This window comes from Oreochromis aureus, linkage group 8 (assembly GCF_013358895.1).
Source record: "Oreochromis aureus strain Israel breed Guangdong linkage group 8, ZZ_aureus, whole genome shotgun sequence".
NCBI classification, from domain to species: Eukaryota; Metazoa; Chordata; class Actinopteri; order Cichliformes; family Cichlidae; genus Oreochromis; species Oreochromis aureus.
In genome coordinates this window covers 17,381,438-17,402,637 of record NC_052949.1, presented here as the reverse complement: position 1 = coordinate 17,402,637, position 21,200 = coordinate 17,381,438, and the positions used below count along the sequence as shown (strand labels likewise).

The 21,200-nt window shown below is 36.1% G+C and overlaps 1 protein-coding gene across 1 annotated transcript; it reads right to left on the bottom strand.

Moving 5' to 3' along the window:
* Positions 1 to 119: 119 nt before the first annotated feature.
* On the bottom strand, positions 120 to 20,151 carry LOC116327626 (integrin alpha-M-like). The gene is made up of 30 exons (XM_039616601.1): positions 20,002 to 20,151; positions 17,519 to 17,621; positions 17,147 to 17,238; positions 16,675 to 16,745; positions 15,778 to 15,892; positions 13,145 to 13,272; positions 12,875 to 13,017; positions 12,404 to 12,554; positions 11,978 to 12,128; positions 11,683 to 11,750; positions 11,396 to 11,516; positions 11,092 to 11,231; positions 10,851 to 10,991; positions 10,445 to 10,657; positions 10,204 to 10,337; positions 7,160 to 7,308; positions 6,904 to 7,055; positions 6,657 to 6,782; positions 5,669 to 5,742; positions 3,126 to 3,267; positions 2,938 to 3,036; positions 2,747 to 2,826; positions 2,576 to 2,662; positions 2,403 to 2,472; positions 2,202 to 2,303; positions 1,826 to 1,906; positions 1,631 to 1,741; positions 1,362 to 1,475; positions 1,124 to 1,234; positions 120 to 979 (listed from the first exon to the last, which is right to left on the bottom strand). Exons 1-30 carry the CDS (start codon positions 20,036 to 20,038, stop codon positions 896 to 898), a joined length of 3,390 nt encoding a protein of 1,129 aa, XP_039472535.1. The 5' UTR covers positions 20,039 to 20,151; the 3' UTR covers positions 120 to 895.
* Positions 20,152 to 21,200: the final 1,049 nt, after the last annotated feature.

Here is a 21,200-nt window from a genome sequence, read left to right as displayed (position 1 = left end):
TTCTAATCAAAGAAACTGGATGATTAGTTATCTATAAAAAAATGAAATGTAATTCTACTCACATAGTTAATTCATGATATGCAGATATCATGAATTAAAATGATGAAGTAAAAACTTTATTTTTTATAAATATTACACATTTCACAGTTTATTCTTGAACAACAGCATTCACATTGTTATTGGCACTTTGCACATCTGCAGCTATTTTATTTTAGCAGTTAAGTGCTTGTAAGTATATAAAATATATTAAATTTAATTCATTATACACTACAGGGAGACATGAAAAGTTTTTTACTGTACAATAAATTCTACAAACATACAGTTTGTACAAATATAAATACAGAGATATTTCATGATATTTTTTATTCTTAAAAAATAGTACAGTCACTCTAAAAAAAATTCATACTATAATTCTTTACAGGACTGTTTCAGAATTACTCTACATCTACTCAGGTAGTTCACTATACTCAACCTCAACCATTTTATTTGAGTATCCTTTTTCTATATTGTGCATTAACTTACTATAACCTACTATAAGTGTCTGCTATACAGGATAGTAATTCACAACCTTTTATATTGTGGCCTCTAAAAACAAACACTGTCTGCCTGTGATGCTTTGTCTTCAGGTGGTCTTCAGGTGCTTGTGTTAAATGTAAGCAGTTTTCTGTGCAGACAGTTTAATTTGAACAATTTGATTTACTTTTTTGGTCCAGAAAAAGAGAATAAACAATTTCAGATTTGCTTTTCAGATCTCTTCAGTTCATTTCATGATCCCATTGTGAGGGTCCTGCCCACCAGGTAGGAACTTCTGTTGTAGGTGAATGGGTGAGCAAGGGAGGGATTTCAGACCTTCTTTGAAGATTAGATGAAGATCTACAAATATGAACCTTTGTTTTTATTCTGTGGGTGCGTCTCCACCTGGACCATTTTCTGAATCTTCGGTCATTACCTTGCTATATTTACTCTTGAAAAATCCAGCCTAGAAGTGCAAGGAAAAACATAAAAATCCAGCAACAGTGCATAAAAATTATATGAATGAAAATAAAATTAAATGATTTGTCCACGTTCTCTAATAGCTTTTCTATTGAAAAAGTTAATTGAAAAAGTGTGATCATCATCTCACCTTATACAGAACAACTGTGAGTAAAATCAGAAGAAACAACCCTCCCACACATCCTCCAATGATCTCTTTGATAAAATCTGGCTCAGCATATACTTCTACTTCTGCCTCAATCTGAGAGATAAGGTGACAGAATGTGAATAAAATGTAAACTATTATTATTATTATTATTATTATTATTATTATTATATTTTACAAATATAATATTATATACTATTATTATATAGTATATATAGTTCACCTTGTGAACAGGAGAATTGTAGTCAGACCCTGTTGAAAAGTAGACGTATTTGCTTTGGTCGTACTCCAGACTGACTTGACTGGTCAAGAGGAATTTAGCAGATCGAAGTCCAATCTAAGAAAAAAATCAAGAGGGATGAGCTAAATTTGAAAATGAAAATGAATATATCTAGGAAAATATATATATGAGTTAGTAGTACCAAGTAAGGAAGAGGTGTGAAATTTAAAAAAAACTAATGTAGCACTTAACATAAACGTCTCATCAGTTACCTGCTCTATCCACTGTGAAGTGAGCTTTCCAGAGATTTCATACGTCCTCTTTTGCTGCCTTTCCAGAGATGTCTTGCACTCAAACACTCTACACATGGCCACAGAGCAGTCCTGTGGATCATTTAAAGAAGACTAAATGCAACAAAAGTTGATCCATTGTAATGTTAAATCTACAATGTTTAGACTAATACTTACCACTACTTTATTTTTTTGGATCTGAGGAACAAAGTCTTTGACACGTGGTTCTTCATAGCTTCCTCTCTTACAGTCTGCAATCTATAATACATTTGATTTATGGTCCCAATCACATGCATGCATTACACTGCTAAGCATGAGCCATTTTTGTAGTCAATACCTAAAACAACATACAATACTGTGTACAAGCCTTGAGCCACCATCATTTCTCTGTTTTGCAGGGAAAATGGAAAATAGTTTAAATATTCAACACAGCAAAACCTTTAGAAAGCCTGAAGAACTATTACTCAAGACCTCTTACATATATCTTTGATAGCAAAATATAAAGAAATGGAGGGTGACTTAAGACTTTTGCACACTACTGCATATATATTACCTGTAGGTTGTTCGGATGCACCCAAATGTCTTTTCCCCCAAGCTTCACTGGAACTCTGATCCACACAGTGAAATTATGAAGTGCTCTGATATCATTTGTTACCTGAACAAGAAAAGAAAACAAGAGCTAAGCATAATAGTTGGATTTAAATCATAGAATTCCCTTTACAAAATACAGATATATACACATGTCATGTTCTACCGTGATTGACTGCTGGACTGGTTTCTGCAAATTATTCTTCCCAAATGTGAAATTGTTGTAGCTGGGGGAGCTAAACAGACATATTTTAAAGATTGATTAAATACCATGTAATAGAACAGTTGTCACTTTCTATTTTTTGTTTCCTTTTCTGTTACAAAGAGAACAACACATACCCTTTAATTGTCATAAAAATGCTGTATTTTACATCAATCAATTTCTTTTTGTAGAGTTCACTTGTAGGTGCATGCTCCTGATTTCCACTGAAAGAGAGAAGTGAACATATTTACACTGTATCTGTGGGTCTACTGCTTAAATGAAAAGTACATGTACCAGAGAAACAGTACCTGGTGGCATTTGCAGTGACAAAGATCTCCCTCTCAAATTGACTATTGGTGTCAATCCCATAGAAGACAATGAAGGAAGCCTTAATGGAATGAGAGAGATGAGTGACTTCTCTTTGTCCTTAAGTTGTGCAAAACTCAGAAAAAACAAATTGATAAAAGATTTTTTGTACAAATAAAATTAAAAAACAAACCTTAGTTTGGCTCTTGAAAATTGGCTTGTCAATAGTGCAGTCTGTCCTTCCTCGTGATAAACCTTCTTCACTGTCCAAGGACTTGCACTCAATTCTTCCCTTTTATTAGGAAAAAAAAAGATTCTAGATGCTTTGGAAGAGCAGCAGATCAGTGATGAACTGATACAGACTTGATCCTGATGCCTTACCTGCTGACTCATGAACTTCCTGTAGGAGAGTCCAGCTGGGTACGTGAGAATAACATGACTGTTGTAGGAGTTTTCTCCTCTGTTCTCCACTGTGACTGTGACATTCAAAAGCTCATCAATGCCCACTTTAACCTCTGAGGATCTGTCAGAGTATGAAGGAGGATGAGAATAAAAGGAGAAGGAAAACAAGATGACAGCTGAACTAAAAGCACAAAATGCTAAATTTAGGGTAGTTTTTAATTGAATGTTAAAATGGTAAAAACTTACAGATCCTAAGGGATGTATTATATTTACCAAGTTAACTTATTGCATTAACATGTTAGCATCTACTGATTAGCCATCCACTCACTTTCTACTGCTATCACAGCTATCATTGGGCAAGGGCCAGCAGTATACCCCGGACAGATTGCTAGTCTGACACAGGGTAGGATAATGCTTAAAATTCGGCATTAGGAGGCAACATGGTGTTTATCAAACTGTACAATATTTCTGCTTATGAACTAGTAAAATTAGAAATAAAATATATAAAACGGGTTCAAATAGAGAAAAGTTCATTTTTATCTACATTGGGAGGTTTCTTAGCAGATAATCTCAGCCATCATGAGTAATTCTCTGATCAATTATATTTCATTATATTGCAGTCCTTTAAATAGCATGCTTTATTGTGCACCACAACATGATAAAATAGCATAAAAACTCAACCTGACATTTGTAAAGTCATTGCACTAACAGGGGAAAGACGGACTGCACTGAGTACCGGTTATTTAAATATCGTAGCAAGCAAAAAAAAAATTTACACATCGAGTCTCCAGGCAAATAGACATGAAAGAGTATTAGGGCCACATTACAAAAAATATATATTATTCATTATTTAAAAAATTAAGTCTAAATTTCAAGAAACAGTTGAAATACTATTTGGGGGGGAAAAAAAGTTTAAATGTGCAGATAACAGTTGTTGCTACAAATGCTACACTCTCTACGAGATGCCTTGAATAGATGAATTAGTGAACCATCGATATCTTTACATCTGTCCATTACCTGCCATTTTATTTTGTACTAATCCACTCTTCCTCTTGGTTCAAGGACTTTTGGACGTCTTTGTGCCTCTTTGTTTCATCGTTTGTTTTTCTTGCTCTTAGTTTCCTATTCTTTTAGTCTGTTTCCTTTTGTGTTCTGTTTGGCGTAGTGTTGCTTCTGTATGTCCTCCCCAATTAGGTCAGTCATGTCTTCATGTTGTGTATCTGCCGGTTTCTGTAGTGATGTCTATGCATGCCTGTTTGTTTGCGCTCTCGCCCTCTTTCCTCCCTCGCTTTCTCTCTCCTCCCTCTGTTGCTTTGGTTCTGTCATTTTGTGTCCCAGTGTTTGTGTTCCTTGTACTTCCTGTTTTACTTTGATAGTTTTCTGTCTCATGTGCCTCATAATCAGTTTTGCTTAAACCTGTCCCATCTGTTTGATTGTTGCCAGCCATGTTCCCAAGGTGTTTCCTCTCTGCCCTGATTCCCTCGTGTATTTAATGTCTGCGTCTGTCTCTGTCCGGGGTCATGTTCGCCGTCATTCCCTGCTTTGCGTTCTGCCTGTTTATTTGGTTTGTATCCCTGGGGTCCTGCATAAGAGCTGCCTTTTGAGTTCAAGTTTTGCCTACGAGTCTGCATTTTGGGTCCCCCAATCCTGCCTGCTTCACACAGTGCATGACATGATTCTGAAGTACAATTTCATTGACTCAGAGGGTACAGTAGCCATGGCAGTTTGTCTTGATACAACAATTGTAATCTCCACATTTCGAATTTTCTCAAAATAATAAGTAACATTTTTTCTTCTGTCTCTCATATGCCATCGTAAACAGATTTATTATTTGTGTTCGTGTTTTTCTCTTCTTTTTTATTTTCATTTTTTTATTTCTCTTTCCAGCTTTGTTGGGACTTATTAATCATAAAGAAGGGAACTTTTGACAGAGTAGCTATACATTTCATTTAAACGTTTCACTAGAATAGTGTTTTTATACTTTATGTACAAGAAATTAAAAGTAGCACATTTCCAGGCAAACAAGTTCTCATGGTTCTGGGTTTTTTGTGAATTTGAGTGTCCTCGTAAATATGTCTGAGTTAGGTTTTCAGCAAACGTTTTAATACTTATTTTTTTAAATCTTGGATTATTGTTTTGGTTTTATTTTGGAGTCCAGTCTTGGTTTTATTATTCTTGGAATGCTTTTAAGTTTTGTGACATAATTGTCTTTTTGGTTTTGGCTCTAGTTTATTCTCATTCTTGCCTCTCCAGCGTTTCCCTGAGTGTGATTTTTTCTTCTTTCTGTATTTCATTGCACTCTGTTGTTATTTCCTCAAAGAGATTTTTCCATGCCCTTGTGTTTTGGGATTTGGTCTTTTCTTAGGAATATGTTATCATTTTTAACTTAGCTATTAGCAATAAATTAGGCTTTTTGTTGATCATGTCTGCTTCCTGTGTTCTACATGTTGGGTCCTTCCATGAGCCACATGGTCGCCTGACTGTTACACAAGTAAAGCTTAACTTTAGTAACTGGGCCTCACCTGGTGAAGTTGAAATCCACCTTCAGGTTATCATTGCAATTCTTGTCAGTGCCACAGTTCATCTCAAACTTTAACTGTGGAAGAGAGCATGGGGGGGATATTTACATTATACATTTCACTCATTATAATTTCATTTTATTTTAAAACTAGAAAGAAACTATTTTATTCTACTTAAAGACTCCACCAATTTCTGTCATTTAGCAATGCTGCCATTCTCGTGGTCTTAAGATATAGCAGTGGTCTCTATGCTCCCTGCTAGCAGTGACAGTGGCATTGGCAGAACTTAATACTTTACACACAGTTTCTGTCAGAGATGCCTTATACAGATGGAGGTAACAGCACAACAAGTGTCCCAGCTATGAAGTTTTACATTTGCATTTGAGTCAATGGTTTTGTAATTATATCTCTGTACACCACTAAAGTCAGTGTTAAATCAAACAATGTGTGACTGAAGTGCAGATATTTAGCTTTAATTCAAAGGGTTGAACAAATGTTTGCATTAATGGTTTAGAAATGACAGATCATTTTTGTACAGTTTCAGAGGCTGAAGAGTAAATGTAATACCTATGGACCTTACTATGTATTACTATGTATTCCACAGCAACAATGAATGTATTCTCTTTTATAAGTTAGGTGAGTAGTGTTAGCTGGTTATGTCACCAAGCTAAGCAGCTGCATGCTTATTACTGTGAAATGGACTAACATTAACCAAAACTTTCTGTACTGAAGATAAAATTCTTTCTAACGATATTATTGATCCACTTCTAAAAAGGATCTTGGTCCTCTGTAGATGCAAGGACTCTACTTAGACCAGTGCTGCACTCTGCATTGGGCAAAGGCTTAAATAATTTGAATTCAGTGTTTTTAGTTAGAGTTTGTCACCACTCTTTGAAGACCTGACAAATGCACAGGTTCTTCTCAATGCCAGAGTTACATAAAAAGTAAAGGTAAAAGTGTTAACTGTACACTTATAGCGCATGTTGCTTACAGGATAATTGGTTGCTGTTGGAGCCTGCGGGGAAAGACTTGGTGTGAGATTGTTGTCGGAAGGCAAACCATAAAAACTGAATTTAATCTCATTGGAAAGAGGACTGAGAGCATCTTCTGGACAGGCCTGCAAGAAGAGAGCAATGTCAGTGTTGCAGGACTATAAGACTAAAATTAAAATATTTTGTTTACTGACTTGAACATCTGTTGCTTCATTTGATAATTGTGATATTATTAATAGAATTTACCTCAATAAAAAATGTTACAGTTAAACACTGTTTCCCCAAGGTGACAGTAATTGATCCAGACTGCTCTTGTTCTTTCTCATTGAAGTAAGCTCGTTTTTTTGAAGGTTTGCGAGTGGTATCCAGTATTAACGTATAATCAATCCTTGCTTGAGCTGGAATAGATCAGAGTTTGACTTAAATGTTACAAATGCACATGCATACATAAAGTAAACTGATGAATGGTTTAGTGATTTAGAAACAGATAAGAATAACAAACCTGTGTGTAGCTCTACTGTAGACAAGCTGCTCATGGTAAAGCAGACTGTAACTGTGTTCTCCAATGGTTTTGAGCAGTCTACATTCTGAGTAGAGATTTGGTCTGGGCTGAACGATACCTCAGACTTTACCTCTACAATGGGTCTTGATCTGGAAATGGACGTAATAGGGAAAGGAGATGATGAACTAGACATGTGAATGACTATTACCTTTGTAATTAATACTAAGCTGACAGCTAATCTTCACTGTAGATGTTCTGATCAAGACTTCACAACTGTGTACACTTTTCTTTGATTTACTCGCACTGCACATTTTATAAACCACTATGTCTACTTATTTCTATCAATATCTCTGCTACTAAAAGTTTTGGGTCAGTGAGAGATGTTAATTTTCTAAGTAAAGAACATTTTCTCTTATTATATGGCATTGACTAGATATGTTTTAAATGAAATTTAATGATTTAAGGAAGCATTCATTATAAATCTTTAATGCTTTCTAAAGAAGTATCTACAATCACCACCAAGTTTGTTACTGACACCTTGGTAGTACTGGGATGGACCCAGGGGCGGATCTAGAAGGGTGGCATGGGGTGGCAACTGCCACCCTAAAATGATCCCTTGCCACCCCAAGTGCCACCCCAGTTTTGCATATGACAGTGTTGTTTATTAAAATAAGATAGCATTAACAGTTTGAGCGTAGTTACAGTCAACAGTGAATATAAATGCTAAAACTGAATATATTGCATAGTGTTCCCCCCCTCTACCATTAACAAACGGTTCAGCCCATTGCAGGACCGGCTTTTTTCTTGTTATCAGTAGCAAGCGATGTTTATGATTGTGCCAGAGCACATTTTGAACAACACCATGGGAATTTCGGATTTTACACAGGTGGTTGGATGTTACACTGTGGAAATGGAAGGAAGGTGAGTGTTATTAAACCTCTGTGGTCCACGGACACGCTGCACCTGCAAATCACATGACTAACAAGCTGCAGCCACGCTGAGTCTCTATTTCAGCCCACATTGAAAGTTCGGACTTCAAAGTTTTTAAATTTTAATTACAGGCCAGTAAATCCAGAGTTATGATAATATATAATCATGCTTTTTTCTAAATACTGTCGTCACATTTTTTTGTGTGTGTGTGTGTTTAAGCGTTTTCTAAGGACAGCGAAAACAGTAAAGGAAAAGAAGCCACCGCTTTCCTATCGGTGTAAAATGTACCATGTCAACCAATTTTTAAAAAGTCAACACGTGGGATTTGGTTGTTTAGGAGAGGGAGAGTTTTAGAGTGACGGTAACGGCAGCGAGACAGAGCGAGCGAGTGAGAGAGAGAGAGAGAGAGAGAGCGAGAGAGTTTTTAGATGTGGGAGATTTGTGACGTTTAGTGTGGAGTGTACAGTTAGTGTGTTGTGTTGTCTTGTGTAGTTGTTCTGTTGTGTAGTCGTTTTGTTTTGTGTGTCAGTGAGGGCACTAATGAATGTCACAAAGGCACATTTGCAACGTAAACACTGTCACTAAGTAGAAAACCAGCGGAGTGATACACCTGCTGTTGTCAGGCCTGCAGGTTAGTCCCTGTGCTGCTCTCCTCTGTCTTTTGGTGGACAAACTTTTTTTACTGGCACACATCATTTGTGGGGCATCTTATTGCGACACCTGATTGTTCTCTCACTTTAGTTTTAGTAATATTTTTAAATGGTTGTACAAAATGAAAGAAACGGCAGGTGTATTGGCTGCATTTTAGATAAATAGTTGTATATGTTTACAAAATGTACAATTTATATTTGCATTTCAAGTTAAAAAATTTACTCAACATGCCTGTGGGTTTTTTTTTATAGTAAAAAAAATACTACTAGGATTTTAAGTTCTTTGTGTGATTTCAGATCAGTAATACTAATGCAGTATGTCAGTGAAAAAACAACTAAATTCAGTTGAGCTGAAAAGAATGATCCCAAACAAGGCAAGAGGAAAAAATAAAATGAAACAATTTGAGGGTGAAATACAAACGTAAACTCAAAAGGAGTCAAAAATGGGCAGTTGTAATTCAGACCTCAGTGGGTTAATCCAACAAATCATGAAAAATTAGGTTTAAATTTTTGTTCATGACAGTGCATATTACTGACATTTTGTGATTGATTTCTAACAAAAAACAGTGTGAAACTTAGACTTGTGTTTGTAAATGAACCGCCCCATGTTGTGTACCTTTCTGGGTTTTATACTTATTGGGCTACATATTTATTTATTATACAGGCTATACAGTACATAACATCAAAACTGTTTTATGTAACTAAAGTGTGTAATTATGTGGGCTACAGACAATAATTAAGTTATAGACTATATTTATATGAAAAACGTGTATGCTTACTGCATTTGAATCATTTTAACCATATGTAACCACCTGCATATGTGTTTGGGAAAAAAAGGCTTTGATTTTGCCACCCCATTTGATTTCTTTGCCACCCTCATGCCACCCTAAAAACATTTCTCTAGATCCGCCCCTGGATGGACCCTCCTTTGCTTTAAACAGAATGGCCTTAATTCTTAGTCGCATAAATTCAATAAGGTGTTGTAGTCCTGTTCAACCACATCCCAAAGGTGCTATTGGACTGAGATCTGCTGACTGTGGATACCATTGTTGTTAGACACCAGACTCATCAGAGGAGGCAGTGTTTTTCCAATCTGCTATTGTCCATTTTTGGTGAGTCTTATGCCCTTCTGCATACCCTGGGCCTAACAAGTGGTTATGTGAGCTACTGCTGATTTTCTGTCTGTTCAGTTTAGCTTGTCCAATCTCTATGTGTAGCTGCATGTGTGCATCGCCCTTTTTTTCTTTGCAAAAAAAAGCCTTTTTTCCTGTATTTTCCTGTACATTTTGAAGTAAACTGTGTTCTGCAAACGTAATTTCTAATCACATTAATGTGCCTTTTTTATAATTAGAAAATTTTACATTTACACTAAGTTTTAAGAAGTATTGTATTCCTTACAGTTGCACCTTCACAAAAAAGTACCAGTGACAACAATAACACATGGCTGGACTATCTTGGACTTACCTCAGCAAGACAACTCTACCCTTTGAACCCACTGCTAAGTCGGGCAGTCCATCACCACTCTGGTCAAAAGACGACTGACTGATTGATACACCAAAGAACTTCAGTCCTGACTGGACCTCAGAGCCAGTAATTCTCTGTGTGAATGAACATATTTTAATCAATAAAGATGCAGGTTGTATAGATACACTTTTGAATCACAGATAAATTTAATAATTATTGTGAGTTCTTTGATGTTGTGCACCTGTGAGTAAGTAGGACTGATTCTTCCTCCTCCTTCACTGTGGAATATGTAGATGCTGCCTTCACCATTATTCTCCAAAGGTGCTCCAACTGCCAAATCCCTGAATCCATCTGAGTTTAGATCAGGCAGAACAGCAAGAGAAGAGCCGAACCTTCCTTTGACAGCTGCATGTCCTCTTAGTACTAATGGATCATCAAAATTACACTCCACAAACTGAAAGCAGGAGAGTGAATATTTTATGGTCAATAACAAAATGACAAATAACCCGATTAATTTAATTGCAGTAGATAAAACTGTGATTTACAATCCACGATCTAAAAGCAGGAGAGTGAATATTTTTATGATCTTTAAGGATGTTGACAAATAAACTGATTAATTTAACTACAGCAGTTAAAATGCAATTTACCAAATCAGTTAGGCTGCAAACATAAACTCTTCCCTCTCTATCAGGCTCCATGTACATTGGGGCTGATATGAAGATTAGATCAGTGATGTCATCATTATTTATGTCCATGGTGCACACCTCTGCCCCGAAATATTCACCAGTCTGATAATGTGTAAGCAAAAAAATATACATTTTTATTTGAAAAAATAATTTATCTATAATTTACAAGGTCATTCAGATCTGTCTTGCTTCAAATTCATACCTGTGATGCCAAGGGCTCAATCGTTTGGTTTTCAAAGTTTTCTCTGTTAACAGCGACCACAACTCCTCTGTGTTTATATCTTGGAGCACCAAGAACTGTCAGAGAACCACTCTGGGCTTTAGCAATTGCCATGGAGTAACCTAGAATTTGGTAATCACAAAAGGAAAGACAACTTATTTCTCCTTTTAAATTTTGTTCATGTGCAAACCGATTCACTTGTTTGTGTAAAAGAATTACAGCAGAGCTGTGTATATACATGCACACATGTGTATGAGTTAGGCTGTTAAAGCTGTAATATTCTTACCAAGATAACTGTCAGGCTCAAAAGACACATCCTCATATGTTTTCAGCTTCTGGCCTCCTGTTGTGTATTGCACGTAGCCTCCCCTCCACTGGTTTGCACCAACAATAGACATCTGAATTCCCTACAGTGTAGACAGAAAATACATTTAATATACAATAAATTTTTCATTTAAAATCTGGACTGTGTTTAATTATCTGGTTGCCTTCAAGTTACAAAAGGTGGCACATGTGAATCTCTCTTTCTCATCAGACTAGACTGTCTGATGAGTTTCAGGTACTTTTAATTACCTCAGGTGCATAAACTGTACTAAATCCCTCTTGAGACATTTCCATTTTTAGTGACTCTCCAATGCTTGCTGTGACAGAAAAAGAAACAAGACAAAACTGTAATTATCCTTAAAGTAATGAATTCAAATGACTTTTTGTTGTTTATTCTAAATGTGCTGAGTATTTATTGCTTTTTTCATGAAGCACCAAGCTGTTTAACTTAAAATGAGACAAAATTTGTAAAATGCATTAAAAAGAATCTAATTTTCTTACAAGAATTTTAACAAAGCTTTAATGTTGAATGTAAATTTTGTACCTTCAATGGGAAAAATTTTGTCTTGTAGATTCTGTCTTATTTCTTCAAGTGCGTCAAAGTTCTGCACTTCAAACACATGTTTTTCTGAGGGAGATGATGCAATGGTGCTCAGTTCTTGTTTTGCTTCAGTTTTATCAAATGCATCTCCGACCTAGAGATTTGAAAAACTATGATTAAGTTTTCATACTATTCAAGATCATTTGCTGACTTTGGTATAACGCAGTCCTTAAACCTCACCTGATTTGAAATCAAATTTACACACAGATATTATACTCTTTAACACTAAAAAGAACCCAAATCAATGATAACAGTTATTTGTTGTTGACTGAATGGCAGAACTAATTCACAGCATGTCTGACAAGTGACACCATCATCAATCAATGTGAAACTCAATATTCTACAAGTTTAAATAACTGAAGTGCTTACCCCAATAACAAATCGAGCAATTGTTTTATTTTCTGCTTGCTGCACTGCACCTTCCAGGTTCTCACGGTCATTAGATGCTCCATCAGTAATTACAATCAAGACCTTCTTCACATTTGGTCTGGAGCCACTTTGTGGGCTGAAAACTTTTTCCCTGTCAAAAAAATAAAAAAAATAATACAATGTAATTTCAACACAAAGTATTTTTAAAAGTGCACCTTGTGGTCATATATATTTCAGTGTTATTAATTTTTTTTTCATAATTTTTCCAAAATACAGATATTTTTGTACTTTGCAGATCCAGCATTAGATCTGCAAGTATTTCAAATTGGCCTTGGTTTGTGCCATCTTGTCCACTTTGTAGAACATAATACTGAACATGCACAGTATTACTGTGGTCAGATTCACTGAAAAAAATTTTGGACAGGAAGTCTTGATAATGCAGTGCTTCAGTAATATCATTGCATCACTTACACAACTTCTTTGATGGCCTTAGCTGTGTAAGTCTTTCCAAAGTGTTGCTGAATTCTATTGATTTCATCGTCCATTTCAGATAAGTTAAATTTTTTAAAGTTAAAATGAACCTCTGGGGAACTGGAGAACTGGGAAACAGAAAACTGAAAGAAAGAAAAAATATGTGAAACATGTTTTAGATTATGTTTTATGGTTTTAAATGCAAACAAAGATGTAAACTATGTCATGATTTGCTGTGATTAAAGTGACAGAGGGGCAACAGTGTCTCACCTGTGTGTCACTTGAGAGAAATGATTCAATTAGATCTCTCACAAACTTCTTCATTGTTCGAAAATCAGGACGAGATACACTGCCTGAACCATCCAACAGAAAGGCAAGGTCGACTTGTGTTTCACAATCTGTCAAAGAAATGGATTCAAAATGAGATCTAGTTTTATGGGGGGATTTTTATATTTTTTCACACTCATATAAAAAGCAATGCAAAAGAATTTTGCACCTCGGTAAAGGAATTATGAATAACACAAAGACAACCTATGTTGTATGCATTAGCTAGTTAATCACTAAATGTACGTATGTTTGTCTATTTAGTGGCATAGCTCAGTCGCTGTTGTCTATGTTTGTTTAACAAGAGAGACAAGAAGATTAAGGGATTACACGAGTTTGGTCCAAAAATGCTTATCGGGGTTTTATCAAAGTTAATGTATAAGATCTACAACCACAATTATTCTTAGTCTTATTGTTTACATTTACTTTTATTTCTTTAAGAAAATACAGAAAAATACAGAAAAAATTATTTGTCTTGATGGATAGTCAATCATTCAGGGAATGAAATCCCAGAAGGTTGATTGTGCTCATGCGGATGTTTACAGTGGGTTTCATCACTCATCCAAGTGACTTCCTCAGTCTCAGGTCACTACAGGATTCTCCAACCTTATAAACATCCAGATGAACAGAATCGACTTTCAAAGTCATCAATGATTTATGAACAGCTCATAACCTCTGTCACTTAGAAGGAAGCCAAAACTTTTCAGTGTCTTACACAAAAATCTTGTGAGTTAAAAATATTTGTATAACATGCCTCAAAACAATTAGAGATGTGCTGCAAGACTGCATTGAGGACCCTGAATAAAAAGCAATCAGACTTACTTTAATTACTGTGATGAATTACACACTAAAGTTTGTTTGAGTGACAAATACACTTTCTTAACATGGTGATAAGGTTATTCTATTCTGAATAACTGAGAGACAAAGAACTTTCTACTTAATAAATTAAGTGTTGAAAGGGCAAATCACTCCAGAAAAGCTGTAATTCCACTAAATAGTCATTAAACAGATGATCTAAAAGAAGACTTTAAAATCATTCATAAGAATTTATTTTGATGTGGATTATTTCTAAGTAATTATGTATCACTTAGAAATAATGACTTGTTATTTAGGGGCATAGCAGTATGAAAGGCATATGCATCCAAGACAAAGATAACACAAGTAAATATAAATAAATATAAATAATATAAATATACAGTATTTAGTATGATGATTTCATTTATTCAAGAAAAACAGCTATTCAAACCCACCTGGACCTTTGTGAAACAATAAGCTGGGTGTTTTTTAGTTTCAATACAGACTACTAGACCTGTTCAATCAAGAAATAACTTCAGTAGAACCTGTATGACAAACTGAAGCATGCTAAAGATCTCAAAAAGCAACGCATCATGGCACGATCTAAAGAAACTCAAGAAGAGATGTGAAATATATCTTTGACATCTATAAGTCATTTCTAAGGTTTCTGGACTCAAGCAAACCATGATGAGAGCCATTATCTACAAATGGAAAAACTAAGAACAACTAAGAACAGGTGAACCTTCTCAGGAGGTGTCAACCTACCAAAATTACTCCAAGTGCACATCAGCGATTCATCAAGAAGGTCCCAACCAAACCCAGACCAGCATCTAAAGAACTGCAGGCCTCACTTGTCTCAGTTAAGGTCAGAGTTCATGATTCAACAATAGAAAAGAGACTGGGTAAAAATGGCATAAAAATAGAGAATTCGAGGAGAAAATCACCCAAAAAAGCACAAAGACTCGTCTCACATTTGCCAAAAACTGTACTGAAAACATTTTGAATTGTTTGAGTCCAGTTAAATCTGGAGTAAAACCAACACAGCATTTCATTAAAAAAGCATCACACCAACAATCAAACATGGTGATTGCAATGTGTCTAGGGCTGATTTTGCTGCTTCCTGATGACTTGGTGTAATTGATGGATCTATGAATTATGTTCTCGACCAGAAAATCCAAGATGATCATGTCAAAAGTTCAAGCACATTTGGGTCATGCAACAGGAGAATGATCTAAAACAAACCAACAAGTTGGACTCAAGATGAGAGAATAGTCTCATCTAGTCAAAGTCTGGACCTAACGCAGATTAACATGACATTAAAAAGGGCATTCCCAGTCTAAACCCCACCGGTGTGGCTGAATTAAAACACTTCTTAAAAAAAAAATAGTGGGCTGTGGAGGTATGGTACAGACGACACAGGAGCTTTAACTTTCCACTCCGATTTTATTTATCACAACACATAAACTGAACACATCGCGCCACACAACTCGACAAAACCCGTCCTCTCTACTTGGGTGTGAGTGGAGACCTAGTGGGCCGCCACAGGGCCAAAATTTCTCCACAGCCACGTGACACACTCACTGACAAACACTTGACTGCAGTTCTTGCTGCCAGAGATGACATAACCAGTTATGACAGATGGCAATTACTTTTTCACAAAGGGCCAGGTAGGTTTGAAAAGCTTTTTTCCTTAATAAATGAAATCATCATTTAAAATCTGTTTTTTTTTACTCAAATGCATTATTTATTATAGGTACATTTTCACAAACTCTGTTTACTATTACCTTCAAGAGAAGATGGTATCGGTGGTCCAAATGAATTAGAGCTGTCTATCTGAAAGCACACACCATTGTACATGGTGATACTTTTGCAGTGCTTTGGGATGGATGGACAACACACCTGAGAGGAGACAAAGACAAGTTCTGATTGGGCTGATTATTTCCTGTCCCTGTTTCCTTTATTCCATATAAAAATCAATCAGATCTGAAAAAAATAAATTCCCACATAAATCTTCAGTATCAGCTAATGTATTTTTTTTTTTTTTAAGAATTTCTGATTCTGCTCTCTTTCAGGAACATGTGTGTGAATATGGCCTGTGGGGGCTCTGGAGGTGTGGTACTCAATCCAGGCTGTAGAGCTCACTCAAAATACAAACCTGACTTCTATTCCTTTGTCATCTTTCTACATTCAGACAGACCTGCTTTTCCTCTCTATCTACACCACACTGAACATTATCTGTACCAGTAAATTTTAAAAGGTCTGGGTCTTATGTAGCACTTTTCTTATACAACCTCACTCTTTCACACCCACTCAAACAAATAATTTTTTCTATCCTTTTCCTATGTAAGTGCTTTCTATCTAACATTTACATGCATTTATACTCTGACAGATGCATCAGAGTGCAGCTTGGGGTTAGTATCTTGCCCAAGTATACGTGGCATACATTCTGGTGCAGATGGGACCACAGTCACCCAGTAGCATTAAGCTAATATGTAAAATGTCTTGTTTTTTTGTTTTTTGTTTTTTAAATTAGCTGATTCTGTGGAGAACCACTGGGAGGTTCAGTGATTTTTCACAATGCAATCTTTAACACAAGACATTTTACATACATAAGACAGAGGAGTTGGATCAACAGTGATTTTAAAAAGTACTTAACATAAGGTCTGGAGCTAGCAACTCACCACAGTGTTTTCTGCAGAGGGATCACTTGCCATTGACATACCAAGGGACACATTAGCTGGCAAATCTGGGGCTGAAATGAAAGAATTCAATATTTGTTAAAACACAAAAAACTCCTTGATAATGGAAGAAACAGTGAAGCCGAAGACTACAAAGCACCTCAATTAATACACTTCCCTTTTTACATGTTCAATTTACACGGCACATTTACAACAGAAAGAAACGCAACACTGAATTCACTTTCACTATAACTTCATTTCATAGCTGTAAAAATTTAAAAAGTAAGATGATCTGAGTTTTGAAGGCTGAATGTTAAATACAAAGATATCTGCTTTAGAAATCTACTATAACTATGATTTGATTTAACCAAGTTTCTGTGCCAGGATCTGAGCAGAATTTTTGCGAAGGTAAAATAGTTACTGTTGAGGTTTTAAGACATTCAGTCAAGACATTTATAAATTAATGGTTACCTACCGTCTAGTTTTATATCTTGACATTTTGGAGGAGAAGTGGTACAACTATATATTCCCCCATTCTCCTGTTCAAGTGGGGCACTGACGATCAAACTATGGAGATAAATCCAGACAACGATGTAAGTCTAGAGAGCAAACTGTGGTTAAATACACTACATATCTTTTCTATTAAGAAATATTGCATGTTTGTTTATTTATTACTAACTAACCTATTATGATGTTTGTTAGAAGAAAATTAGTAATAAATAGCAATATTCCTAAAAAGCAAATAGTCCAATTGCAAGCCTACATTTAACAAACATGTATGTGTGTGTATGTGTGATACACTGTGTGTATGTGTGATAACACTTTATCAATGTGTCTTGTGACTTACTCTGATTTTCTTTGAGTCACCTTGTACCCAAAACCAGCAGCAGAGCTACTCAGGGTCTTCCAAGCCCCAGGATCAATATTGAAAGAAAGCGCAGGATTTAACACTGAGAATTAAAGAAGCAAAAAAAAAAAAAAAAAACTCTAATGTGATTATAGCACTTCTGTTAAATACCACATACAGAAAATTGTATAGAGTCTGTGTTTCTCTTTAATTTTGTTGGAGTGTAGCAGTTTGAACTGAGGTCTGCCTCAGTGGGTGATCTTTTATTACCACTAGAGAGCACATAAGCTAGATATTTTTAAATTCTAAGAACTCAGAGGAATTATTCTCTTGTAAAACACACTCAAGACTTCAATTTGGAGTCAATTTTATGTCTTAAATTCCATATATACAGTCAAAAGTTTGGACACACTTTCTTATTTAATCGTTTTTCTTTATTTTTTAGTACTCTCAACATTGTAGAGACATACTAAAGACATCAAATATATCCACGATATATGGAACTATATAGCAAAGAAAAAAATTATAAATAACTCTAAATATGTATTATATGTTACATTCCTGAAAGTAGTCACCGTTTCCTTTGTTGACAGCGCTGCAAACCCTTGGCCTTCCCTTAATAAGCTTCATAATGTAGTCACCTGAAATGGTTTTCACTTCACAGGTGTGCCTTGTCAGATTTCATTTGGGGAAATTCTTGCCTTCTTGGTGAGATTGGGACCATCAGTCAGTGTGTTGTGCAGGAGTCAGGTAGATACACAGCTGACAGTCCTATTTGACAACTGTTAGAATTCATATTACCGCAACAACCATTCAGCTAGGTAAAGAGAAACGACAGTCCATCATTACTTCAAGAACTGAAGACAGTAATTCCGAAAAATTGCTAAAATTTTAAATGTATCCCCAAGTGCAGTCGCACAAAACATCAGGCACTTGATGAAACTGACTCACATGAGGACGCCCCAGGAAAGGAAGACCAAGAGTCACCTCTGCTGCTGAGGATACATTTATCTGAGTCACCAGCCTCAGACATCGCAATTTAACAGCACCTCAGATTTGAGCCTAGATAAATGCCACACAGAGTTCCAGTAGCAGACACATCTCTATATCAGCTGTTCAGAGGAGATTGTGCGAATCAGGCCTTTATGGTCAAATAGCTGCTAAGAAACCACGACTAAGGAAAAGAAACAAGGAGAAGAGTTTTTTTTTAGCCAAGAAACACAAGGAATTGACATTGGACCAGTGGAAATCTGTGCTTTGGTCTGATGAGTCCAAATTCGAGAACTTTGGTTCCACCTGCTGAGTCTTAGGTGAGTGTGAACGGATGGTCTCTGCATGCATGGCTTCCACCGTGAAACGGGGAGAAGGAGGTGTGATAGTGTGGGAGAGGCTTTGCTGGTGACACTGTTGGGGATTTATTCAAAATTTAAGGCACACTAAACCAACATGGCTACCACAGCATCCTGCAGCGACATGCCATCCCATTCAGTTTGCATTTAGTTGGACCATCATTTGTTTGAAAACAGGACCCCAAACACACCTCCAGCTGTGTAAAGGCTATTTGACCAAGAAAGAGAGTGATGGAGTGCCGTGCCAGATGGCCTGTCCTCCACAGTCACCTGACCTAAACCCAGTTGAGATGGTTTGGAATGAGATGGACCGCAGAGTGAAGGCAAATGGGCCAACAAGTGTTCAGCATGTTGGAAAACCATTTCAGGTGATGACCCCATGAAGCTCATCAAGAGAATGCCAAGAGTGTGGAAAGCAGTAATCAAAGTAAAGGGTGGATATTTTTGAAGAATCTAAACTATAAAACATGTTTTTGAGTTATTTCACACTTTTTTGGTTTACTACATGATTCCATATGTGCTCATTTATAGTTTTGATGCCTTCAGTGAGAATCTAATGTAATTAGTGATGAATATAAAGAAAAAACATTAAACGGTTTCATAACCCCCTGAAAAGTAAATTTATTAAAACATTTTATTACAATGCCATGCCCTCAAGTTTAATTCTTGTCAACACAGTGTTAGTTAGATTATTCATCACAGCATCAAAAAGTACAATATGACACTGAAAACAGGCCTCAAATATGTGATGATTGCATTAACACAGAATTTTTTGTGATTTAGCATTTACATATTTATTGTGGATTAATAATCAAGAATTTAATTTTGGAAAATTATTTATGAAAGGGTTTTTCACTAAGAGCATGCTAGAGGTGAAATGCAATTAAAATATTGTACTCATTAAGCTATTTTTACAGTCTGAAACTAACTGGGCTGATCACACGTCTCAGTAAGTTTGATTCACAGAGAAAAAAAAGGAAATGAGCACAACAGACATACTGCTCCATAATAGGGTGTTACTTATTATAGCATTCTGCAGGTTTTCAATAAATATTTGTTCAGCTAAGTGCGTAATTTTACTTAAAATGAAGGCATAACTAGACAATGAAAGATAAAAAGCACAAACTGTCTTACCTGACAAGAATATTGTAGAACTAAGTATCCAGTTCATTGTGTTACTCCCATGGAAAATAATTTTAACTGTGATATTTGGTTTTATTTTTAATTTTCACTGCCACTTCTGCTAAAAGCGTGTAAGAAGGAGCCAAAAAGCAGAAATAATCAGGTGACTGATCAAAGCCAAGGCATCTGTAGAGGAAGGAGGAGTAAAACACAGCAGCAGCTGTGGTGGTGTGTGGCCAACTTTTAATTAAGTTTAAGCTCTAATTTTCTTAAACAATAGTATAACAGTAAACCGACTGGATAGTTTATTAATATGTGGACAACCAGATGAAATTGTTTTAAATGTAATTAAAATGTTAACATTTAAATAAAATCATCTGCCTCATTAGCAGGTCTAAGATAAATTCTTTGCTGAAAATTTGAGGTCAGTCTGATAAAATTCTTTTTGTTTATCACGTTAAACTGTAAATAAGAAAAGGGAATGTTGAACATCTAACATTATGACTATTACTTTCCCTGTAGTTGACTAGCAAGTTGAATTTGCTTGTTCACATTTCTACTTAACACGTCTATTCCTGTTACATTGTTCAGCCCACAAGCCCTCCTGTCAGGAAGTTGGCCTCTTTTACGGCAAGTGCGTGCCACTAAAAAAGTGTAGTGTGCACTACAAAACCCAAAGTCTGAAACTGTGAGAACATCCGAGTTGCAAAATTTTATGTCTTTTCATGTGTCTGTTTCGTGCTTTCCCATGAGCTGAGTGAGAGACACAGAAACAGATGCAAAGTGCAATGTGCCCCGAAAATATGAACCTGCAACCTTTCCCTAGCTTGGCGGTTGACCTCTTCCTGCAGAGCACAGACGATCAAGAAAGGTTGAGAAAAGGTCAAGGATCAGTGTGCTGTGTTGCTGCGTCTGGTTTGGATTTCTAAAGGCGGGTTGGCAATGTTGCAACATGCTCAACCCTTTCTCACTCTCACTCTTTTTCTGTGTGTGTCTGTGTGCACGCAGACACATATTTAGTGCATTCTACATATACCCCCAAATTTATCTTCCTTCACATACTATTTCAAATGACCTCTGGATATTAGATGTTCTTCTTTGGTGAGGCAGCGCATTTTAAAATAACTGCAGCCAAATAAAATGTTTCATATAAGACAGAATGTAAAGGATGTGCTTGGAAGATGCATAATTTCATTTAAGGAGAGTGTAAG